The sequence below is a fragment of the Pinus tabuliformis genome, chromosome 1_1, assembly GCF_031772625.1.
Source record: "Pinus tabuliformis cultivar Carrire ecotype Pingquan chromosome 1_1, CPIR1, whole genome shotgun sequence".
Classification (NCBI taxonomy): Eukaryota; Viridiplantae; Streptophyta; class Pinopsida; order Pinales; family Pinaceae; genus Pinus; species Pinus tabuliformis.
In genome coordinates this window covers 696,027,477-696,054,190 of record NC_142297.1, presented here as the reverse complement: position 1 = coordinate 696,054,190, position 26,714 = coordinate 696,027,477, and the positions used below count along the sequence as shown (strand labels likewise).

The window sequence follows — 26,714 nt, the reverse complement described above, 5'->3', positions numbered from 1 at the left end:
GGTTAGCAACGGATTTTTGTCAAGGAAAAAAAAACTTGCATAAAAATAAGAAATTAAAAAATAAAAACCTGTCCTCTGATACCATGAAATGGTAATCAAATGAATTACAATGGGGATGAAAGACACCATAAATAGAGATTACAAGACAATGTTTCTAAAAGGAAACAATCGTTAACTGAAAGCAGAAAAAGATATAGAGATTACAAGGCGATGATTCTAAAATGAAATAATAGTTAACTGAAAACAGAAAAGGAAACCATCCAAACTAACTAAAGATATTTAAATGACCTTTAAATAATACATATGACAATATTACTTGAATAAAGGAGAGTTCTCTCCTATGTATGAAAATTTAGAAATTTCTCACTCCTAATTGTTGGCACTTATCATGTATAAAAAAGATGCAACAACCTACATAAAAATATGGAATATGGCAACAATTTCGTGGAATAGATATGCTCAATACATAATACATTCTTTTTTCTGAGAAAATAAAGAGGATTTACATTATATGGACAACAATGAAGCCTCCATGAGATCTCAAAATTCTTAACAAATCTACGAAACAAAGCCAATAGAACGAATGAAATGTGTCCTCAAAAATCCATAGCTATCATGATCGGCCACCATGTCGACTAAAAAGAGCTGAACGATACAATGTAGCCACATGGAAAAACACAACAAGTATTACCAAAAGGTCATCCAGTAGACCTACAATGCCTAGGATCCCTGTCACATTCAAAGGCCATGTTATTATAATTTGAAATGGTGGAAGATTATGGACGAAAAAGATAAGAAATAAATCTTGATGCCTACCATAAGCAATTAAAATAAGTGAAAACGTAATATTAACTTGGACACATTCAAATTTAACAAACTGAAATAAAGTGAGTCCTACCTTCTGGAAGAATATCCACAGGACTGAAAACATAGATTGCTAGCAATGCCAACTGCAAAAGCAAGCATTTTGAATCATTGGTAAGGATCATGCTTGAGGTCTAAAAAAATTATATAAATAAGTTTTCCTGCACATCTTAGACAGTCTTTAAGGGACATGTTGTTGTTGGACCATGAACATGAATTTGAAAAATCGCAATTCAAAGAGTTTTTTATTTTATCTCACCATTCCTACAAAAAGCATTAAGAACTTACTTATTAACATCAAATATTCTATGTCAAATGAACTGTTAATATATAGGGGCAGTTTAAGTAAATTCCGAGGTAAAATTGGTCTGATGAAGTCATAATCAACAGAAGGCCAACCTTTTATAATTTGTCATGAAGTCAATTAATGTGAAACAAATAGAGATGCAAGCACTGCATTCGTTGTGATATGATTTGGTTAGAGGTGTCGTGAATAAAAAAGGAAATTTTTTGTTACTCGTGAATATTGCAAAAGAGAGAAAAAGGGAGCGGGGCAGGGATGTGTGCGCGGCCCAAGCAATATTATAAAGAAATAAATTAAATATATTCCATTATTAGGTACTAAGCTAAAGTTCAATGATGAGTTTCTTGAGGAGAAAGCTTAGATTTGTTAGCCATGGCACAAGAACACAGATCACCATAGGGTTCATGTGGACAATTGGTGTAAAAATCACATGCACATAATTGATGCTGTTAAATAGTATGGTTACTGCGGATTTGCAGAACTATATGGCAATGAGAAAAAAAAGTGGTTTATTTGTTTTCCCAAAAGTATATGTAGTTTAAGGATTGATGGTTATTTAAAGGTGCATGTTCAATCTTGGGAGATGGTGTACAGTGAACTGTGTGCTGTTTTGAAAAATTCAAAGTCTTAAACAGAAGAGAATATAATGTTCAAAAGGAGCAAAAGAAAAGAAATTAATGAGGATCCATTTGAATCAAAATTCTCTCCACAGCAGTGAGTATTCTGTTATACACTAAAAGTTATCCAGAGATATGAATGATAAGGAAGAAGACCCTGTGTCCTTGTTTTCATCCAGGGCTAGTGAGATATTGGATGAGACTGACTGTAAACGATCCAAACTGCCCTTCAAGACAGTAAATATTCTCAAAATGTCCTTTCATCTGAGAGTTCTTCTGGCAGGTGAGATATCCTTAAAGCATCAATTTGAAGAGTTCCTGTATGGTAAATATGAAGATGCTGCACATACATCTCTGTCAAAACCATCAAAGCACATGGTGCGTTTCTGCTACCGTGGTTTAGAGACACATATTAAGGAGACAAAGTGGGCTCAAACAGCCATATTAGGCAAAGGGAACAAAGGAACACTATAACAAAACTGAAAATTATTAGGCCACCTCTGGAAGATTTTGTCATAAACTTTCAAATGGGTTGTGATATTGAGCCATGGGACTCTCAAAACAAACCCAATGAAATGATGTTTGGACTGCAAAAATGAAATGTGGCATGGCCATGAGTCTCAAAGATACCACTTCAATGACAGATTGCTAATACACTTGTTGCCATGTCCTGGGAGATCCTATTCACAAGATACATTTGAAGGCCAGGAATTTACTTGTACATGTGAGTGGTAAGATTATAACACAATTCTTGAAGTTCGAGGGAGTGCTGGATGATAATGTTGGGAAGAGTATCAATTTAGAGGTTCAGAGGCATGGTCTTCCTGTGAAGGTTAATTTAGAAGTCTAGGACTTACATTTTATAACTCATTATTTCTTGGAATATCGGGTGGCACTATTGATCATCTATTGTACCAATAGGCTACGAATTTACACTTTATTTTTAGTCTAGTATATGTTGCACACCCAGGCTATATGTTGTGAAGGGTGGGTGTTCCTCACCATGCCATCATTAAAAAATTAGCACAAAAGAAAATCACAGGAGTTTCAGATTTAACATTTATTTTGTCCCAATTATCTAGAAGGGCACAAGTTCTGCTGGAATTTGAGAAACATGTTGATCATCATTGTAACGAACCAGGTTCGTACACTCGTAGGAATGTTCTAATACCAATGTAATGAACAAAGTTCATATACTCAAAGGAATGTTTTGATACCAATGTAACGAACAAAGTTCGTATACTGCAATAATCTTCAGAATACTTCGAGGACAGACATCCATTGTATGACAAAAGAATATATATAAAAATATTTTAATACAAGTGAGATGATAATTACAAATGAGGGTGAGGGTTTTCTTATATACCTAGGTAGGTACCTCTTCACAAACGGTCATGTCCTTAGAGACATGCCTCTTCAATACCAATTACTAGTTACTTAATCATTATTTATGACTATTACAATTTATATTATTTTAATTATTTTTATATATATTTTATTCATAACATTGTCTTCCTCTTCAAAAAGCTTTGTTCTCAAAGCTTATTGCTGACAAGGCATGTCATTTGTTTCTGTCTTTTAATGTTTTTGTATTTTTCAAAATTCTTTGAATTGTCATCTTTGTTGATAAATGATGATAGGATCCTCCGAGTTTAAAAACAAAATTGTTGCACTGAGAAAGGATTTGACAATTCTAAATCAATCTTCTGCGGAATCTTTCGATTAGTGGAAACTTGTGATGACTTCTTATCACCGAACTGACATGGGCACACTTTAGTATTCTTCGGAACATAAGTTTGTCGTTTTTATTCTAAGTAACACAAATACGCAGATTGATTGAGTTGTCTGCTCTTGTGATTCAGATGTCGATAAGGAGTTATTATGGTTTGATTCTCCCCTATCATGCAAGTGACATCTTTTTTATTTACTTCAGGTATTGTTGTTGTTGAATTGGTTACAAAATCTTCATTTGGATTTTCCATCGTTTGAACCACAACATTTGAATGTGTTTTTTCTTCAATTGCCTTGTCTTCTTCTTGAGTTGTGATATTCACTGAATCGGTATTCATGCCTTTGTCTTCAACTTGAATTTCTACATTTGAGGATTTCGATGTTTCCGTCTTTATAAAATGTTCTACCTTGGATTCCACAAACTTTTTGCCCTTCTTAAGCTTCTTAATTTGCGTTGGTAATTTTGCAATATGGTTTTTAAGCCAAGAAACTTCTTCATGCTTGTCAAAAATAATTTTTTCAACTTTTCTTTACATATTTTGTAGTATTTTTTTACCTTCTTAAAAATTTACTTTTGAAATATCTTGTATGTCTTCTAGTGTTACTGAATTTGGCTTCAATGTAACATCTTATAATGTTATTTTTTCTTTTTGCATGAAAGCGTTAAAGACTTATTTTTCGTATTTAGGATGAAAGACCCTAGAGTTTCCATACAGGGTGAACCCAAAATAATGTCACCTTGATCGTTCCATAGGGATTGAATTGAGAATTGTAATATAAATGTATAATCCCCAATGTTTAATTGCAAATTGGTTGTCATATTTTTTGTTGTCAAAACAATCTAATTTTTCGATCATATTTGACTCAGGAATCACTAATTGATTTGTGATTTTAGGGTTTATTTAATTTTTATACTAAGCTGACGAGATAGAAATAGTAACATATTTTCCTGCGATAGACCCTTTAATTCTAAATAGCACTTAAGCATAGTTATGTGAAGTTTATATAAATATTCCTTCATTTCTGAATTAGACTCTGTTGACCACTCTGTGTCAACAACCCCATAGCAGTACACTCTTTTTTTGGCAAAAGGGATCTATCATGTTCGAGTGTTCGCGTCTTTCATATTTCATCATCAGCCGACAGTTTTGTTAAAGATGTAAACCCATTCTGCATGGTTATAATGTAAATGATCTTAGTAAAACCATCATGTATGTAACAACCTAGGTAAGCATAATATTTTGACGACAATTTCTAAATTAAAAGGTTTTTTGTCTCATTGATTCATCTGTGTTTCTAGACACAAATGATCGGCAGAATTTTTCCCTTCAACCTCACTCCCAAGCTAACGTGGATTTTATCGGCAAGATATTAAGTGAGTTCTAGTGTTTTTTATCGAGTCGTAAAAATAATTTGAAAATAATCCTAACTAATTGGCTACATTATTTTATTACAAATTACTTGGTCTACTGGATCATATTTTGTGTCGCAAAAGTGGATAAATGTTTAGGGTCTATAACGAATGAGTGTTCCCTCCTCATGTATTAAATTGTAAAATCTTGATGTAAAAAATATTTAGTGCATGGTCTCTCATAGTTAGACACCATGGCTAAATATTATAGAGTTGGAATAAATATTAATCCTCTCATAAGTCAATTAATTAAATTTTTTGGAAAATTTAAATTAAATCCTAAGCCAAAAATTTAATTAATTTTGTGTCTTAAGTAGAAAAAAGTGAAAATCATGTGGACTTGATAAGGTTGGGAGAGGAGCGACGGCGGGAGAAACGAAGCGGCTAGGTTTTCCATAGTGAGCAGAGTTCGATTCTAATGGAGAGTGGCAGGGGAGGGAGCTTGGCTCCCTCCTACAAAGATGTAGTGGCCAACAGAAGTAAATCACCACCTGGAAATAGTGAAGACGGTAGGAACTACAGAAACAGGGACAATGAAAAGGAAACAGATGGGACCAGAACAAAAGAAAACAGCAGCACAAAGGACAAAGAGGAAGAAGACAAAAGTCTGGGTGCAAGAGACAAGAAACAAAAAGGACCTTGCAAACCAAAAGCAGAAATCACTCCTCGAGTAATATTAAATGATCCTGCTCTGCAGGAGCACAGGGAACATATGGGAACCTACGCCATTATCTATAAATTCATGGGACTATGGCCCACTGAAAAGGCTTTACAGACGTGGATCAAGTATCATTGGAAGCCCAAAGGAAGCATTGACCTACATCTTGGGTCAAAAGGATTCTTCACAGTAGTGTTCTCTAACATTGAAGATAAAGACAGAATATTCGAAGGAGGACCCTATTTTTTTGCTGTTGCAGGTCTCTATATGAGACCTTGGAGAATGAACTTTGTCCCAGAGAGGGAGACTTTCTCTTCGGTTCCTGTGTGGGTAAGGCTCTACTCTCTACCTCTTGATTATTGGCAAACGGAATCGTTGGCTGCCATTGGCAATAAACTAGGATGCTATGTCAAAGCTTCTGAAGCCACAAGAAGGGGAAAATATACCTCCTTTGCCAGGATCTGTGCGGAAATTGATCTATCAAGAGCACTTCCGGATGAAGTTATCTTTGAAGTTTTTGATGAGGAGTGGGTGCAGACGGTAGACTACAAACATATCCCCTTCTGTTAAGAGACTACCCTCTCAGCAAAGAAGATAACAAAGAAAAACATAATACATCAAAGGACACTAAAAGCTTTCAGAAAGTGGCTAGTAGAGGAAGGGGAGGAAAAAAGGGATCAAAGCAACAACATACTGAGGGGCAAAAGGGTAGTCAGAATAAGTTTCAAGTGCTAGAAGAGCCTGAAGAAATCACAAGAAAGAATCAATATCAGGAGGAAGATGCTAAAGAAAAAGAAAAAAAAGAGGACACAAATCATTCTCCGGACATTGACTCCCAAAAAGAAGCCAGGAGAAGTGAAACAAAAATGGAAATGGACCAGGAAATGACCCAAAGTGAAACAGATCTGGAAGATCACGAACTACAAGAAATACTCGACAAGGAAAACCTGGATCTGGAAGGATTCCTGATGCAAGGAACCAAAGGAGGAATAGATTCTCTACCTCAAGAAGATTGCAACAGAATACAGCAGTTGTTTTTATGGAAAACACAGGAACGAGGACTGGAGAAAGGTAAAAACATCCACAAATAGGAGAACAGAGGGGTGAAAACAATGAAACTAATTCCAGGATTAGCCACCAGAAATCCAGGGAAGAAGAGAGGCAGAAAAAAGCAAAATGAGCTCCTGATGGAGTGTGGAAAGCTAATGATAGATTCGGGTAAGATGAAAGATCTAACCAGTTACTCCTTTACAAATCTTTAATTATGAAGTTCATATCCTGGAATATTAGAGGTCTAGGTAGTAAAAGAAAACAAAGAATGCTAAGTAACAGAATGAAACTAGCAATGCCGGACATAATCTTCATTCAAGAAACGAAATGCTCCATTCAAAAAATAAAACAAATCCATAACAAATGGCTCAGTAAATTTGAGTTTCTAGAAGTTAAAGCAGAGAACACAGCAGGAGGCATACTCACTCTTTGGAACCCCCAAAAAGTCAGTATTGTAGATGCGGAGGCAACGAGAAATTACTTATCAGCTATCATTCAACCAATGGGGATGTCTGAGACCTTCTTGGTTACGAATGTCTATGGTCCTCAGAGAATAGATGAGAAGCTTAGATTTCTGAACTCCCTGGTAAATCTCAGAAGCAGACATAAAGAAATCCCTTGGGTCATTGGAGGAGACTTTAACATGATTAAATCTCTTTCGGAAAAAAAAAAAAAAGGAGGCACCAGAATCCTCAGCAGAGATTCAGTAGGATTCCATTCTTTCACAGAAGACATGAAAATGGTTGACTTTGAAATGCATAACGGTCTTTTTACTTGGAACAAAAAAAGAGGAGGTAATGCTCAGGTTGCCTCCAAGTTAGACAGATTTTTGATCTCTGAGAATCTGATGCTCACAAATACAGAAATATCTGCAAGTGTTCTCCCATTTGGAGGCTCAGACCACTGGCCGATTCAATTAGAAATTAAGGGAATTGATGCTCCCAGAAACAAACCCTTCAAATTTGAGAATATCTGGCTCTCCCACCCATATTTCATCAGCAACATTGAAAAATGGTGGTCCGAAGATCTACAGGTTCAGGGCTCCAAAATGTTCCTCCTCCATAAAAGACTAAAGCACATAAAAATCAAACTCAAAGAATGGAACAAGAAGGATTTTGGTAACATTTTTGTAAACAAAAAATCAGTAGAGATCAAAATGCAGGAACTAAATCAAGCAATGATCACAGATGGTTTTGATAAAACCAAAAGTGAACAAGCTGAAAAACACAACCTTGACTGGGAGAATTTATGCAAACAGGAGGAAATCTTTTGGAGACAAAAATCAAGAGTTCAATGGCTCAAAGAAGGTGAACGAAACACTCGTTTTTTCCACCGTTCCACCATAGCCAATAGAACGCACAATAGAATCTCCTCAATATTGAATAAAGATGGGGAGCTTCAGACCTCTCACAAGAATATTGAAGTTGTGATGGTTCAACATTTCAGAGGCATCACAAATGAAAATAATCTAGACAGAGACCAACACATCAAGGAAATTATAAAGAATATTCCCAGGATGGTGACTAGAGAAGATAACTTTAACCTGAACAAACCAATAACCGAAGCAGAGGTCAGTACGGTGATCAAAGATATGCAAAATGGCAAAGCTCCAGGTCCAGACGGTTTTAATGTGGACTTTTTCAAGGCCTGCTAGAATGTTGTCAAACAGGATATTTTGGATGTGGTAGAGGACTCCAGAAGAAGCAGATCCATTCTAAAAGCCCTCAACACCTCCTTCATCTCCCTGATCCCCAAACAGGACTTAGCCCTGACTCCTGATAAGTTCAGACCCATTTCTTTATGCAATGTTGTTTACAAAATTATTTCCAAGATCTTGGCCAACAGACTCAAACCTCTTCTTCCTTCACTGATTTCTAGGGAACAATCTGGTTATGTGGAAGGAAAGCAAATCCTGGATAATATTATTCAGGTACACGAGGTTGTTCACTCTCTTACTAATAAAAGGCAGGCCGGTATGATCATGCAATTAGACATTGCAAAAGCGTATGACAAGGTGAACTGGATCTATATCAAAAAGGTCCTTTCCGCCTTTGGGTTTGACCATGACTGGCTCAAATGGGTTATGGCTTTGGTTACTTCACCCATCTTTTCAATTCTGGTGAATGGCTCGCCCTCGGAAATTTTCACTCCTTCCAGAGGCCTCAGGGAGGGAGACCCACTCTCTCCCTTTCTTTCTATCCTCATGATGGAAGGATTGGGCCGAAGTTCGAACCATTAAAAATGCCAAAGTCTTAGGAAAGATCAAGGGCCTACAATTAATGGAGAACGGCTAAGCCTTGACTCATCAACAATTTGTGGATGACACCATGCTGCAGGGTATCCCCACAGTCAAGGACGCTACAGCATACAAAAAAATCTTAAATGACTTTGCCTCGGCCACAGGTATGGAAGTCAATCTCTCCAAATCAATAAAAAATTCTTTAACACTAACATTGCTATTCAAAAAAACATATCCAGAATTCTGGGCTTCCAAAGGGAGGTCCTCCCTTCAAAGTATTTGGGAATCCCCCTCACGGATAAACCAATGCACAAAAGTATCTGGGAACCGGTGCTCAACAAGATGCAAGACAAGATCAAAAGATGGACTTTTAGAGCGTTGAACCTTGCTGGCAGATTGATTTTGACGAAGGCAGTTCTTCAATCTATCCCTATTTTCTTTTTATCAGCCCTGCCAGCTCCCAAAGGGGTCTTACAGCAATTCAGGAACATTCAGAGAGACTTTCTCTGGGGCAAGGAGGAAACCAAAAAGAAATGGGCCCTGGTTTCTTGGGATAAAATCTGTAAACCCAAAAGTCATGGAGGCCTAGGCTTAGACGATCAGGAGATTCTAAGTAATGTTTTAGGAGCCAAACTCTAGTGGAGATGGGTTAAAGAACCAGGGGCACATTGGGCTAAAACCTAGAAAGAAAAATATGCAAGCTCCTGGCAAACGAGTGATCTTATCAGAATGTCAGGGAACTTAAAAGGCTCTCACATCTGGAATAAAGCCTAGGATAACAGGAGCCTAGTACAAAACAACAGCTTTTGGGAAATCAGAGCAGGAGAACAAGCTCTCTTCTGGGAAGATAAATGGCAACAAGAACCAATGTTGTTAAGGGAGGACTTTATGAGCATCAAGCAGGAAACTGATTTCCAAGGACTTATAAATGTTAGGGATTTTTGGAATCTTCCTCATGACACTGAGAAATGGAGAATCTGGAGGAAAATAGAATACAGAGGGGATGGCCCCATAAAATCAAAAACAAAAGAACTCATGAAAATATTAGAACAGAGGAAGATCTTGGTTACAGATGGGCAGGATCAGTTAAGATGGGGCCAAAACAAAGAAGGCATCTTTAATATCAAAGAAGCAAAAAGAATTACCCTTAACCTCGATCCCTGCGTTTTGGCTAAGTCCTGGCAAAAACTTTGGAGCCACCAAGGATGGATGAAGATCAAACTGTTTATGTGGTTAGTTCATCACAAGAAAATATTAACTTGGGAGAACATTCAGAAGAGGGGGGTTATGGGGCCTTCTAGATGCCAATTATGTGAGGCTCAAGAGGAGACAATGGAGCATATTCTCAACAACTGCACCTATACCACCTGGTTATGGGATTCTTTCAACATCATTTTTCAACAGACAGACAGAGATAAAGGAAGCATTATTAACACCCTGAACAAGTGGAGAAAAAACTTTTCAGAGTATGAGATCCTTAATTTAGCCTGGACCTTGACACCAAGCTTCATTATCTGGAATGTTTGGAAGGAAAGGAATAAGAGAATTTTCAAGGATGGAAAAACTACTCCTCTTTGCCTGATGGAATTGATCTTAAAGCAGATTAAGGAAACAGTTTCCACCACTGTGCACAGTTATCCCTCGATTCCTCCCACTGCGCTTGAATTGAGAACTCTCAAGCAGCTGGGAATGCATGAGATCATCCTCAAGGGTCTTAACAAAAAAGAAAGAGTGTTGGAAAGGGAAAAGGAGTACTGGCATCCTCCACCTCAAAGTTATCTGAAATGCAACGTTAATGGGGCTTCAAAACGCAACTCAGGGACTGCAGGGTATGGAGGTGTGTTAAGAGATAAAAGGAAAAGTAATTTTTATCTTCCACTGGTATTTAGGCAAAGCCACCAACAACATGGCTGAATTAATGGCTTTGGAACAATGTCTAGAGCTTCTTAAACTCAATCACAGCTCAAATGTTCTCATCGAAACAGACTCCAAGATTTCTATAAATGCAGTTAAGAAAATCAGTGATGGAATAGCGCCTGAAAGGGTATCAAAACATTGGAGACTAATACAAATGTACCAGAGAATCCAAAAACATCTCTAGAGTCTGCGAACGGTTAGCTTCAATCATGTTCGGAGGAAGGCCAATAAACTTGCAGATCTACTAGCCAACCAAGGAGTGACTAATCCAGATTGCAGAATCGAAATGAATTGGCAGGAGATGCCTCCAAGCAGGCTAAAAGCTCTCTGCGATGCTCAAGCCGCAGAGGACAAGGAAATTTTCGATTATTGGGCTCGAGGGGCAGGCTATGATTAAAGCTCTTGATGCCTGTTCTCACTCATTTCGGTGGTCGGCTCTTTGAAAAAGGGCTTTCTCTGCATGGTGATAACTTCCTTTGGGGCAAGGGAACTTATCTCCTTCGTTTCTTGAATGGTGACACAAGGTTTCATTTACAGTTACAGAATGTCTCAGCGGCGAGCTCCATTGTCAGTTTCAGCAGTTTGATAGGCTGGATCGCTCCCACAGAGGAAATTCCTCGGCACTTTTCTTTCGGTTCGGAAAACCAAGCGTTAAGCGATTTTCTTATGATCGCAAGGCTCTCAAATGGTAAGTGGTTTTGGTTCGTTGAGAGCAATTCCACTCGGCTCTCAACACGTGGCAGGGGTGGGGGTCGCCTTACCACCCTTCATCGCGCCTTAAAAACCTTGCATCTCGGCTCTCCGATATCTCTCCACATCGTCCTTTTTGGTGGGGGAAATCGACGGTTAGATCTGTTCGGGCTAGTTTGGGGGGACGCGAGTTTGTTTAATCTTTGCGAGTTAATGATGGGAGGTATGGCAGACTTTGACCTTGGGTCAACTTGTAATCGCGGGGACAATTTGTTCGGTTAGCTTGTCCTTTAGTTTGTTTAGTGGGTCACATCCTTGATAGTACGATCTCGTTGGTTTCGCAGGTCTTGAGATATTCAGGGCTTTTGTACTTATTGTAACTTTACTTTTGGGTTATTGAAATAGAAGGAAAGTCTCTTGCTTCAGCAAAAAAATTTGTGTCTTAAGTAAAATTAATATCTCCAAAGGTGAAATTCACAGGTTTTAAAGAAGTTAATTTTTGGAGGTCCCTAGCCAAGGTTATATTGAAGAAATCAAGGAATTTTGAACCCTTGGGGATTGGTGGTTAAGTGAAATTCAATTTTTTTGGAAAATTAACTCGAAATAATTAATTTTGAGTTAATTAAAAATCAATTAAATGATAAATTCGATGTTTTCTCAAAAATTAAATAATTTCGACGATGATGATTAAATATTAGTTAAATCTTTATGAACGATCAAGATTAATTTGACAGGGATCAAGTCAACTAATCATTGGAGATTTTACCTATAAATTAAAAGTCAGTGTCAGTTTGTCTTTCATCCGATCTCTGAATTGTGTACTAAGCTCTTAAGCTCTCTTGTATACTTTTTGAATTAATGCAATAGTCTTTGGAGTTTCAACGTGTTGTGGTGTTCCTCTTCATGAACTTACGGTAACATTGTTTCAATTTCAGCTTAATGTTATGTGAAAACTATCAATCAATAGCTCTTTTAGAATAATCTGAATACAATTATCTTATTCAATTTGGTAACATTCTTAATTTTGATCGAAGTAGCAAGTATCTCTATTTCTTCAAAATTTCATTGTTGTTCTATTTCTCTACTCGGTTTGATGGTTGATCTAGTGTTTGCAGGAGATCTTTCGAGTTTTCGTTGAGCATTTGGGGATAGTTCTCGGTTGGACCATCCAAATCTCAGCATATATTTTCTTAAGAGCACATTTCAAATAAGCTCTGGGACTTATCTTAAGATTAAATTATCTTTCCTGCAAGGTGTTTCTGCGCTAGTACCTCTCCAAAATTTTCAAAAATTAATTTTTAAATATTTGTGGAAAATTGATAAATCTAGTTGTTGAGAGCCTTAGATTATCAGATCTAAAAGCAGAATTGAACTCATACTTAGATTATCAAATCTAAAAGCAGAATTGAACTCATACTCTTCAGATTTGATAGATCTACTATCTATGCAGAGATCTGTAAAAAAAAATAGTTTTCTGATTTGGGTTTCTGGGGTTTTATTTATTGTTGTATATTTCGATTCTTGGTGTTTTGTTTTCATTTTTTGCAAGTGCATATTTGAAAGAGAAATTTTTTTGAAGCCAAATTTAGGCCCTAGAGAGTAAGTTTTGGCCTCAATATCAAATTTTGCAGGGGCATTATTCCAAAATTTTTCCAGTTTGAGGGTTTCAAAATTTTAATTTGAGGATTTTATAAGAGTTTCGAGTACCAATCTGAAGCAGAAGAATATATCATTTTAATAAAAAAAACTGGGAAATTTTCTTAAGGTTTTTTTGGGGCAACCATCTTCTGCTACATTCTTGTTTTTCTCCTATTTTTCTGTGTTTTTCTCCCTACGTTTTTCTCCACTGCTAAACGTCCTTTGTCTGCTGCGTTTTTTTCTTGGTGGCTTATCCCCCTCGCTTTTTTCCTTTTGCGGCCCTAATCTTCTCTTTTCTTGTGTCTCCTATTCCTCATTACCTTGCTCTTTTACCTGTGTTTTGTTGCCCGAATTCCCTTTCTCTTCAAACCTACAATCTCATCTCCTTTGAGCTCGATGTCCCCTGCTCATCTCGCCGCCTCCCAGCAATATATTTGTCGTTAAATCTTCTCAGCATTCCCTTCAACCTGCAAGCTCCACATCCTTCTGATTCACAGCGTCATTCCTCCTCGATGCCCTTCGTGCTCATCCACGTGGGTTTCTCCCTCGACCCTTGGCCTGCAACCTGCGTCCAAGCTTGAGCTTCATTCCCTTGTCATTGTCTGAGCCTCCATACAAACAAAGCCCATTCGATTTCCTTTCTTCTTTTTATTTTATTTTTTTAAACTTTGTTTAGGGTTTAGTTTTAATAACATAATTCGATTTATTTTTTTAGGGTTTTTTCACGTTTTTATTTTTTGTTTGATTTTAATTTTCTTTTGCGACTTTGATTTTTTCTAGAAGTTAGATTTCATTTTTTTTAATTTTTACTTTTCCTTTTGTTTTGATTTCTTTATGACACTTTGATTTTGTTTGATATAAAAACAAAAATTTACAACAAAACATTTAAAACAACAACAACAACAACAAAAAATCCATTTTCATTAATGTGACTGATATTTCTAGAAAATTAAATCAAAATAGGACTTTGCGTTTTCACATTAAAAAAATTATATTTTTATGTGGCATTTGGCCCATTATAAATTTAACTTACTAAAGCCTTTTGATTTCATTACATTTATCACATTAAAAAACTTAATTTATCATTTGCCACATTAAATTTTTCTCATAAAACTTAGCACATTAAAATTTGCCTAAGAGATAATTAAATTTTTAATCTAAAGTTCCTTCTTGGGTTTTTTTATTTGTGTTAAGTGATTTTTGGACTTCAAAATTTAAAGGGAAACTTTTGTGGTATTAAAATTTTTAATTTCCCTATATTCAAACATGCTTAACACTTTTTAAATTGTCTCTAAAGATTGACTATAGTAAAGCGATAATTTTTTCTAGATTTGAGTCAGTAAAGAACAATCATTTTAATTCTGGAATTGTTTAAAATTGCTTAGCATTTAAATTTCATAATTCTTCATGGTATTTAAATTTTCGAAATTTAATTGCTGGAATATTTTGCATGCTAAAGGTTTTTTTTTTTTGCTTGACATCTATTGATATAGTTCATTGTTGAATTGACTCTAAGCATGACCTAATTACTTGAATTATTTAATGTTTGTTGGAAGTTAATATTTTGTGAATATTTCGAGTAATTATTAAAATAATTTGTCATGGAATTGTAATAAATTACATATCTTTTGTTTCCTACGCTGAGTATTTTTTAAGCATCTGTTGGCATTGATGTTAAATTGTAAGGGAGTTTTTGTTCTCTTTGAGTTATAATTGTGACAAAAAGATTTGAAATAACTTTGATATTAAATTGTAAAGAAGTTTTTGTTCTCTTTGAGTTATAATTGTAACAAAAAGATTTGAAATAAGTTTGTGGTATAATTTTAATATTTTAAGAGGTTTATCTTTAAATCTTTGTCTAATGAAATGAAAATTTCATTTTGGTGATTAAGGGCTTCTGCGGCATAAGCCTTTCTAATCCTTGAATCTAGCTTCATCTCCTCATCTCGTGCATTTGTGTATTAAGTTAGTTTTGCATAGCTAAGAATTACTTCCAAGCATAAGGTTGGTCGATAGAGAAATAGGTAACCACCCATCTTTATTTGAGAAGCCTACTTTAAATAGTACTTAAAAGGCTGACCTTGCAGTTGTCAAAGCGACAGCTCTTTTACCGGGTATGTTAGATTTTCACGACAGGTATTGTTAATCACGTCTCAGCGAGCTTCACCTTATATTCTCTCTGCTAATTACTACGAAATCAGGCTCAATATAAAAAGGATTGAAGGGCTTAAACATAGATAGACATTTAACTAAAATTTACCAAAATTCATGGATCTCACATTAGCTTTAGGATCTGCATTTCATATAAAATAGTTATTCATCCAAGCAACAATTGTTAATCAATTACTTGGTCTTAATTTCTCTCGCAAGATCATTGAGTCCATAAGGCACTAGTATCAATCATTTAAATTTAATCAAATCTTATAAGTCTTGCTAAATCTTAATCAAGTACTTGGTCGCTTCATTGTGTCTCCCGAACTGGTTGGTTCCCAACTAGTTCTTTTTCATTCCATTTTCGTAGGGTCTACCCCCCTTATAGCCTATTGTAGAGAGACAACTTAAACGGAGAAATTGGGGATCAGGGTGACAGCCCCCGATCTGAGCCGTTATCGTGGTGCCTAGACATTTTCTGCGGCTACAGAGTCCATTCATTTTCTTCAGCGATTGACTTATATGTGGAACCCACCTTTTGTTCTTTCTTTATTTTCTTGAAGTATATTTCCTTGATATCTAATTGGAGTCCACTCATATAATGTGATTTTTACCCTATTGGTAATAAAATATTATTTCTTTTTTTTTTCAAACTTGTATAAATAAACTCCCTCCTTTTACAATAATACCTTCCTTTTGTAATTTTGTACTTTGGTGAAAATAAATTGATAATATTTCACCTTGAATGACCTTTATGAATTCCTCTCTTAAAAAAAAAAACCTTTTTATAAAGACCTTGAAAATATAATAATATATATTTTCTTTTTTGACTTTTTCAAAATTAATAATTAATTATGGTATCGAGGAGTGACACTTTTTTTACTTCATGAAATACATGTGGCACCCTTTTTTTTCTTGTTTTAATTCTAGAAGTAACTTAATATAAATATAAATATAAATTTAATGTCAGGATTATTCTCGTGTAACCTGACTACTTTAAAAGTTAACAAAATTGTTATGAGAATAGGTGCCTATTCGAACGAGTCACATCGAGATTTAAAGGTAAGAACGAATCAAATGGAATTTCAATTATACAATTGTATAATTGATGTTATTATAGTAACGAATTGCACGAATAAATATATTTAATATGACCACAAATAAGACTACTTGTTTTTGTACTCACTGGGTAAAATATGAATTTGATATCGTGCCTACTGAGGTACAATGAGCATGTACGGGTTATGTGTTGTCGAAAGGACAACTATTGTTGGTGACAGGGAACAAAAGAAGGGAACAGTGGCAAAGGTGGACGAATGCAACGATGTGCAGCAGCAAGGTGGATAACCCTTTAGTGTACAGGGTACGGATCGATGCAATGAGAAACTGAGGGGTGGAATCAGGGGCTAACAGATTGGCGATGAGACAGTCAAATGCACTGGACGAGGGAACTGACGGTTGTTCGTATGGTGGACTGTGCATACCGATGGTGACGCAGTGGTAGTAGACGGCTTGGCAGCTAGGTTGTTGAAGTTGCAGTGAAAAAGAATTTGAAGCAGCAATGAATGTAATGGACGGCGGTGGCAGGCCAATTGGCGACTGAGGTAGCGGTGCTACTTGGTTGTCGTTTTGTTGCTTTGTCCCCTTTATTTTTATATAATGGTTTTTTTTAAAGTGATTTTTTTCTTAATCTTTTTTTAATATTTTTTCTTTTTATCTTGACTCTTATATATATATATATCCTTTTTTTAATAACCAAAGGTCCGAATGACAACTGCGAAATGGAGAAACTCCAAACTCTGAGCGAAACGCTTCAATTACACGACAACAAGGTTGACAAAAGTTTGATGGCCGAAGGCCTTGATCAGACTGCCTCTATGTAGCAGTTGAGCGGCCAAATGATTGAACAACTTTGATACTAATGTAACAAATCAGGTTCGTATACCCATAGGAATGCTCTGATACCAATGTAACGAACAAAGTTCGTATACTTAGAGGAATGCTCTAATACCAACATAAGAACAAAGTTCGCATACTACAATAATCTTTTAGAATACTTCGAAGACAAAGACATATATTGTAAGACAAATAAATATATATAAGAATATTTGAATACAAGTGAGATAATGATTACAAATGAGGGTGAGGGCATGCTTATATACCTAGGCAGGTACCTCTTCACAAATAGTCATGTCCTTAAAGACATGCCTCTTCAATACTAATTACTAGTTAATTAATCATTATTTATGACTATTACAATTTATATTATTTTAATTATTTTTATATATATTTTATTCATAACAATCATTGAAGTAAGTCCATTGTTGTTACTATTTATCGGCATAAGTAGTACACAAAGCCTCAACTCTACACACTAGATGATGTCACTAGACTGTGGAAAAGGAAGGTTGTAATGTCATCATTCACAACTCATCTCCCTTTATTGACAATGTGCATACTGAGTATTTTTCCGATACAAGGGTGCAGTAATCTAAGACTCTAGAACCATGAACAGTTGTGGTTGATAAGAAAACAGTGCCCATCCTTGTATCAAATGTCGCATTAGAATCTGTTGCATATAAAATAGGGATTCCAAAAGAGGCTTTTCTGCACCCCGTCTGCAATTAAGCATATTTTGCAACTCCTGCTAATTTTTTTATTCTAGATCTAGTTTTATTCCTAGAGATTTTTTATACCCAAAAATATTTCTGCAATTGTTGAATACAAAACAAATTCAATTTTCAACAAAAAATCAAATACCAGAAGCACACAGAGGAAATCTTTCGCATAGTAAATAACCCTCCAATTACTCTTCACTTTTATTATCTAAATAATGAGGGCTCCATTACTAGGAAAAATGGTGCACAAATAAAATATTAGAAAATTGACAGCAATTTAGAACTTGGCTTATCAGCCGCTGAGAAAACGCTCTACACCTTTGATGACTTTTCTCCACTCATGTGGCCCTCCAGAAATGGGTACTTGGAACTCACTCACATGTGCATCCTCACACTCTCCCTGCCATCATATGTGTGGCCCATACACTATCTCTCTCCGTAAAATTCCCAAATAGAAAATATCCAAAGTGTCACCAAGTTCTTCTGAGTTTAGTATGTTTTTTTTCTGTTGTATGTTATCAAACACTTCTTGAATATACTGTTGTAGGTGCAAATTTGTTTTCACGGTCTCACATGCAATATACAGTGGTGAAAAAAGTAGAAACCAGTCATTATGCTAGTATCAATATCATGTATTAAACTAAAAAATAAGAAGTAACCATTGGCATACATTATCACAAGGTAAGTCGGCTACTACATAGACATCAAACTCTTCATATAGAAAACCAATAAATTATATAAGTCCATCGTTATTAGTCTTCAAATCTGCTTGGAAAATACAATGCACACAGAGAGACAGAACCTGGTATGTATAGAGAAATACATGTTGCCACAGGAGTACCAAACTTTAGTTAACTCGAGCTCATCTACAGGAAGAATCAGCGCCACGTATCAGTAGTTTGTTCCCTCAAGAAATGTTCAGGCATGTGGATGAAATACGACCCCTGTTGAAGGAAGAGATGGCCCTCTATACGTTGTTCATAGACTGGTAAGAAATTTCACTGTGTGCACCCTTAATGGCTTGATGAATGAAGGTATACTCGTTGTCACAATGCCCAGAATTCGTCCAGCTCAAAGGGAAAATACCACGGCCTCTGTGGTCACTGGTGACAAGAGAATCAGATCCTCCACACTCAGAACTCACCCACCACTTGTATAAATCCCAACCAACAGCTCTTTCACTGATTTTGACCTCTTGTTTAAGGCAGCTCGATCTATTTAGTAGCAAAACTCGTCCAGGATGGTAGTGTGGAAATACCTCGCACTCTTCACAAGAAAAATCAAGCCATAAAGGATCAATTATGGCAATTCTTCCCTCCAGGTAGTGTGTCCAGTTGAAAAGTGTAGGTTCAGCCTTCATAATGACATGTAATTGTGACTTTTGTAAATGGTGTAATGAAGAAAATAAAATTATTACTATAAGCCTTGCTTCATGGGTTTCATGAGCAAGTGATTTTATTTTAGATGGCTCTCATTGAGAGCCTTAGGATTTGTCATTAAAGTCAAAGAGTCAATGTTATGTATGAAGAGACCTTCTTGGGCATGTGTCAAATGTATGAGACAATAGCATTGTCAAATAGCCCTCCAACGATAAGCACATGTCCTCCCATTCATGTCGGCTTCAAAAAAGAGAAACAAACTAATGTAGACTCATAGTTTGAAGACACACCTATTCATAGGTGCATGTCGGCTTAATATGACGGACAAACCACTATAAATAGGTACCTCGGCCAATTCCACAGATACAGAATTTTAGTCACATGTCTCTGAGTTTTTCGGATGGGTATCACAAAAGACAGGTTCGGATGAAAGGGACAGCAAAGAGATGAAGGCGGCTAATCTCAGTCAACAGAAGTTCAGATCCTTTTTCTGAGTTCGGATTGATACATCACAGTGACAAAGAAGAACAGCAAGTTCGGATTACAGTGACATAGGTGAAACTCTGTCTCGTTACAGCAAGGAGTAAATTTAGTGAAGACCGCAGTAATCAAAGTTCGGTATAAGTACAAGAAGGGTCTCTTTCTCTTTCGGTGTAATTGCAGAGGTCATATTTCGGATTGAACAGAGAAGCTTGGCAAGATTTCTGTGATATCACAGTGACATCCCCTGACTGTCTCGGTGTTATACCACAGTGATGATCTTCGAATAAGATCACTAGTATGTTACAAGGTCTCGGTACTATCTCATGAAGAAGGTATAGATACGAAGAAGATCTAAGTGGAAAAGGAGTGAACGAGAAGGTTGACTGTCAAGAGAACTTGTGTCTTGATCTTGGAGAGGCTACTAGGTCAACAGTCTTGGTCTTGGTATTCGTCAATTGGAATCTCTATAAGAAGAATTTGTGTGGGTTTTCCTCTCAAAGAGTGAGAGGTTTTGGCCCTGGCTCATAGCCTACATGTTCTGTCTCTTGACTTTTATGTTCATGCATTGGTTACTGTTTGATGAAGAAGAAAACTAAGAAATCATATAAAAAAAATCCTAATCTAAACAAAGACAGTCACCAATAAAAGAGAAATCAATTCATTCTAATTCCTTGGATTTCTCAACATGTCCTTCAAATCAATGGAAAAAATGACCCAAATGCAATCCTTCTCTCCCAACAGTTGCTCCCTACATATAAATATATAGAGAAATTATTTCAGAAGTTAAAATCAATTGATAAAACCTCTTTACCTCGAAAACCTCTTTACCTCGAAAACCTCTGCAAATCCTTTACTCCATTAAAGCTTTGTAGTGAAATCTGAGTGATCTCACTCTATTAAACCAACTAGGCTGTCTAATTTCAACAATGGAGTTATCTATGGCGGCTAGGGTTTCTCAAACCCTAAGCGTCTTCAAAACTCTCCAACAACTCATTTTCTCAAAATGCAAGTGAAATAATGAGGAGGGTCTCCTCACTTTTTCTTTTATATAACTTGTGCCACTTTTGCTGCCATTTTACCTTTTTAACTTTTACAATTCACTTTATAATCTTTTCATTGTATAAAATTAAAGTGACTTTTCATTTGCCTAGAAAGTGTCCCCATTTTCACCCCCTAGACTTTTATAATTTTCCCCTAAGTGAATCAAGTCCCCTTATTAAATTTTCCCCGCCTTAGCATACGGGAACCATGTTAGCCTAGCAGATTCTGTCATTTGCTTCCTAAGTGGTCAGGGACATTACAGTCCTCCCCGGCAAAGATTGCTTGCTTCATGCAATTTTAACTCAGGATGTTTGAGCACCTACACACCTTCCCAAGTGGCATCCTCCACAGGTAAATCCTTCCATTTTACCAAGTACTCCTTCACTGTTCGATTTCGCAGTTTCCTCTCCCTTGTTTCTAGGATCTTCTCTGGAACCAAAATCAATTCTCCTTCCTCATCCAATGGCAGGAGTTATGTGGAAGTGACAACATGTTATCCCAGTGACATGAAAAATGTTGTGAATCTTACATCCTTAAGGAAGCTCATGTTCATAGGCCACTTCTACTCGTCTCACGATTTTGTATGGCCTGTAGAGCTTGGGTTTCAACATTCCTGCCCCGTTTATTTTGAGTGACGACTGCCTATGGGGATAAAGACGAAGTTATACCATATCTCCCACTTCAAAGTTGTGCTCTACGCTGTGTCTGTCTGCTTATAATTTCAGTTGATTCTAAGTCCTCTGTAAATTGTCCTTGAAGACCTCTGTAAATTGTCCTTGAAGACCTTTAAATTATCTTCGCTTTCCTAAATCCGGTCCTTGGCTATAGGTGCACGACTATCCCCAAATATCCTATATGTAAATGTTGGAGCATCATAACCATATAATGCTTTGAAAGATGGAATATCGATGGAAATGTGGAAAGTGGTGTTGTAGCAATGCTCCCCCAAATGTAACCACTTACCCATGCCTTTGTTGGTAGGTTACATAATTCTGGAGATAGCCCTCCAGCAATTCCTAACTATCTCTATATGCCCATCTGTATGTGGATGCTAGCCGGTGCTCGGTGTCAGCTCAGTCCACACAAGTCTGAATAGCACCTTCCAGAAGCCACCCATGAACCTATTTCCGGTCATTGACGATGGTCTTCGGCAACCCATGTAATCTGAAGACCTCCTTAAAGAATAGCTCAGACACCTGCACTGCTAAGTATTTTGATGGTATGGCAAAGAAATAGGCGAATTTTGTGAGCCAATCTACCACCACATATATACAGTCTTTGCCCTGTGTCGGGGGTAGCCAAGTAATAAATTCCATGGAAATGTTCTTCCACATTTGCTCCGGGATAGGGAGTGGCTACAGTAAACTTGCTGGATGAGTGTGTTCTACCTTGTTTTGCAGGGAAATGTTACATCCCTTCACAAAATTCAACACATCCACCTTAAGGCCCTTCCAAGTTAATTATCTTTTTACATGCCTTGTAGTTGGATGCTCCTTCTAACTTAATGCTTTCCTTGCACGCATAAGCCATTGGATATGGAGGTGAACTGCTTATTAAGAGGTGCCTTCAAATAAGTCTGCAAAAGTGACCATTACACTGATGATCTTCTTTCTACTCCCTAGATGAGGTGTCTTTCCTTCACCTTAGCTTTGATAACATGTTGGAAAATCATAGTAGTTGAAGGTCAAGAGTGATTTTCCTTGGCTTGATAATTACTTGTGAAATTTATGTCTTCTTATTACTTACTTTAGTTCTTTTCCATCAAGCAATTACCAAAATGACAAATATAAGAGATAAAGACACCAATGTAAGCTCCACACCAGGCCAAAACCCCACCTCTTGGGGACAACCCAAACAATCTCCTTATAGAATTTAGATCAAAAGTGAGACAACTTTAGGAACCAATGACCAAACCTACTAGCTACAAGTCAACTCTTCTTCTTAAGAAAGGAATGCCACCTTCTTACAAACTTCTGCAATATTGGATCACTGTAATGATTAGACCTCTACCACTTTTGGACCTTCTATTAGACCTGCAACCTTATCGTACCTTTGTTTCTGACTGTAGATTTTCATGTTTCTAAGATACTCTTCAAACTTCAGATCATTGTGATGGATGACCTTAGAATGATACCCCTGCAACCTCAGAACTTCGAATGATAATTTTGTAGTTTCGGATAGGTAGATTACTATGTCTTTATATGTCAAACTGCAATCTCGGATTACTGTAGCTTCGATCTCTTTCTTCAAATACTCAAGCGATGCTTCTTATTGTAGTCTCCGGGATATTAAGGTGTTATTGTATCTTTGTTGTAGGGAGATTTAGATGTCACGATTACGGAGAATACTAATTTCCTTTTAAGGTCTTCTTCGCTTTCTTTATTAGTCACAATTTCTTGTCTTATCAAACTTCAAATACGTGTTTTCCAAGAGGACCTGAGATCCTTTATATATGAGCTTTTATGCCCAATGAACAGACAGGTCACAAGTCCGACTTGTAGTTGAACTGGAGGTCAACTTATAGCTAAAGGTTTTTAGACTTGTGGACAAAGTAACACAATATCCCAAAGGGGCTTACAAATAATTTTTACTCTCCCTAAAGGCATGCAATGGATGCCTTGACCTATGACACAAACATGAAACCCATGCTTTAAAAATAAGTAATTTTTCTTTTATTCTTTACATCATATACAAAATCAAAATTAGGAAAATCATGAAGACCGAACCTAGTTATGAGTGGATGGCATCTTCGAGAGAGCATGTGCTACTGCATTGTGTTTTCCCTTGACATTTGCTACTGCATTATGATTTCCCTTGACATACTAATCCACATGTGAAGCCCTCTGCAAAACTAGTGCTTAAAAAATTAGTAAAGCCACAACCTCCACTCAATCTTCCTTCTTTGGATTTTTCTCCATTACTACAACACTTCCTTTCTCTTCAGCTCTGAGTATTATACTCTCTCTTTTGTCTCTCTCCTCTCTTTAGCCTTGCTTTTATAATTTTTCATTGAGCTCGATCCCTAACTGATGGATTGATAGGATTAAATCCTAACACATTGGAGATCAATGATTAATATTAAAGCAAGTTCACTAAAGTAAATAAATTACTTTCCCTTAGTTTCTTTAGCTCAACAAACAACATAATTCATTATATGTTTTTCCTACGTTAGACTTAGGCTAACTTAAAAAAACAACTTACTAAATAAATTGAGCAAGTATCCTATGGAAACTTTGGACAACTCCCACATGCTTGACACCTAGCCAATGCAGAAGTACTTGTTCATTGTTACAATCATAACACTCTCTTAGTGAGGAGGGTACTCTACACAGCTCCTAGCTTATCTCTCCAAAAGCCAAACTTCCCCTTCACCAAGGGCTTGGTGAGAATATTTGCAACTAGCTCATTCATGGAGATATAAAGAAGCTTCATTGCTCCCCTTTGGACCCTCTCTCTGATGAAGAGATATATGATCTCAATATGCGTGGACCTATCATGGAACATTGGATTCTCTAAGAGTTTAATGCAACTCCGATTATCATAGTGTACCATATAGTAGGATCCAACTCTTGACCAAATAATCTTGTCCGCAATTTTCAAAGCCAAATAGCATCACAACTCACCAAACTTCTTGCCGTATACTTTGCCTCTGTTGAGCTGAGTGCCACAAAAGTTTGCTTCCTACTAAACTACGAAATCATGGTTGATCTCAAGCTGAAGCAGCACCTTGAGGTCCTTTTCTTTTCCACTACCATTCCAGCCCAATCTGAGTTTGTGTACACTTGCAGCTGCACTCCATCACTTCTAACATATCTCATCCCATACTCCATTGTACCATGCAAATACATGAGCACATGCTTCGCTAAAATCCATTGCACTTGCCTCAATTCCACCATGATTTAGCTCAAGGTGTTCACAGCAAAGCATATATTCGGCCTACTATTGACCAGATACATCAAAGAACCAATTAGTGATCATAAGTGTAGTCATAAGCCTAAAGTCGGCCATCCTGAACCTCCTCAAACTATTGACTACATATTTTCCTTGTCAAAGGAAAATCTCACCTAGTTGCTGCCACATCTCCAATCCCAAGAAGCAATGCATAATGTTGATGTCATTCATCTTGAACTTTGAAGCCAAAGCCTATTTGCACATCTCAATGAGCTTCTTCAACCCTATGAGAAATAGGCCATCCACGTAAAGTACCAAGATGAGTAGATGATCACCAAGTACGTGAAGTTGGGATCCACCTCACCCTTGGTGAAGCCCATGCTCAGCAAGTAACCATCAATCCTTAAATACCACCCTCAAAGTGCCTGCTTGAGTCCGTATAAATCTTTCTTGAACTTGCACACGTGTGAATCCCTTCCATGTATCTCAAAGCTTCAAGTTGCTCAATGTACATCTCCTCCTCAATAACTCCATTGAGGAAGGATCTCATCACATCCATCTAATGTATCCTCCACCCCATATCTAAAGCAATAGACATAATAGCTCGAAAAGAAGTATACTTGGCAACTGGAGCAAACGTCTCCTCATAGTCCACTCCCCTCTTTCTGGGAGAACCCACTCACCACAAACCTCGCCTTGTACTTCTCGATGTTGCCATTCGCAGTATACTTGATTTTACTACAGTGTTAGTTTGTGTAGCATCAGATGGTGTTCTAGTTTCGACAGTTGTCAGAGAGGCTAAGAAACACCAGGACTCCATAACCCAGAAAAGGTTTCGGGAAAATCCACCTAGAAATGCCTTAAGTTAATTAATCAATAATTAAAATTTTCGTAAGTCTAACTTAGGGAAAATGATTAATTAACAGTAATTAATTGATGAATGTGAGATTTCTCTAGGAACTCTCACAAATAAACTAGGAAATAATCTCAGTCGTGATTAAGTTTTAATCTTGGTCATTGAAGTCCCACAGTGAGATTATAAGAAGAAGTTGATGGGTAGATGGAGGAACACACTTGGGATCGATTTCCTTGGGCAATTTGATTACCCAAAAAGCAAGAGCAATTGTCAGAAGAGTTCGAGCCAAACAAGGAAAACAAAGATAGAGAGATGCAAAGACAGTGAGTCCAGAGGAAGTTTTCCAGTTACGGAGAGTCAAAAAGAGGAGGCCGAGATTTTCTTCAGGAAGAAGCACAAGGACTACCCAATTGCTTCAAAAGAGCAGTTCGATCCAGCTGAAGGGGAAGACGTTTTTGAGTTCCAAATGCTAGGAATATTTTCCAAAAGGTCAGAGAAGCATTTCCCCAATCAGCAGTAGGCAGGATGGTTACATTAGCAGTCAATTCAAGCAGTGTATGTCGCAGGTAACGCTAGGGTGACGCAAGCTTTGCACAGATCACTTGGATGGCTTGCTTTTCAGAGGTCAAACAGCGTCAAGATTGCTCAAAGAGAGGGTAAAATCCCTCAAATAATTTTTGCCAGTATTTCTCTTGAATAATTTGCCAGTTTGGTGATACTTATTGCACCCAATGTTGAAAAAAATGTCATAGCAAAAAATCAACGAGGATCCAAAAGACGGAAAAAGAATCAGCAAAAATCAGCAAATCATGGCAAACATTAAAAATACAAATTATATTCATTTTTCAAAAATTGAGAAGAATCAAGAAAAAATAAAAATAAAAAATGTGATTTTCTAGCTCATCACCCAAAATTGGCGATTTTATCAACACTGTGTTGACCTCCTGACAAAGATTCCTCCCAAATCTCTTCCTAGATGAAATCAACCCACACTATGTCCCAACTAGGGAGTTTCTCTCATGCCACAATACCCTTAATGAAAGGAGCCCATGGCTTAGTGAAACCATTCAAGGCCATCCTTACCATCTCTCACGAGACTATGTGATCCTGGTGAGATAATAGCTCACAATATCTAATCCAGTCATCTTGGTGCCCCTGAGTTTCTCTCTCAACACT

At 36.9% G+C, this 26,714-nt stretch overlaps 1 protein-coding gene across 2 annotated transcripts in view; it reads right to left on the bottom strand.

Annotated features, from left to right (window-relative positions):
- Positions 1-456: 456 nt before the first annotated feature.
- The window catches only part of LOC149215358 (uncharacterized), an 84,920-nt gene continuing 58,662 nt past the window's right edge, over positions 457-26,714 (bottom strand). For both annotated transcript variants that reach the window (XM_089392606.1, XM_089392607.1), the window contains exons 6-7: positions 899-950; positions 457-729 (exon numbers count right to left, since the gene is read on the bottom strand). In XM_089392606.1, the coding sequence (XP_089248732.1) occupies positions 614-729; positions 899-950 (168 nt within the window). In that variant the 3' untranslated portion in view covers positions 457-613. The remainder of the gene's footprint in view (positions 730-898; positions 951-26,714) is intronic.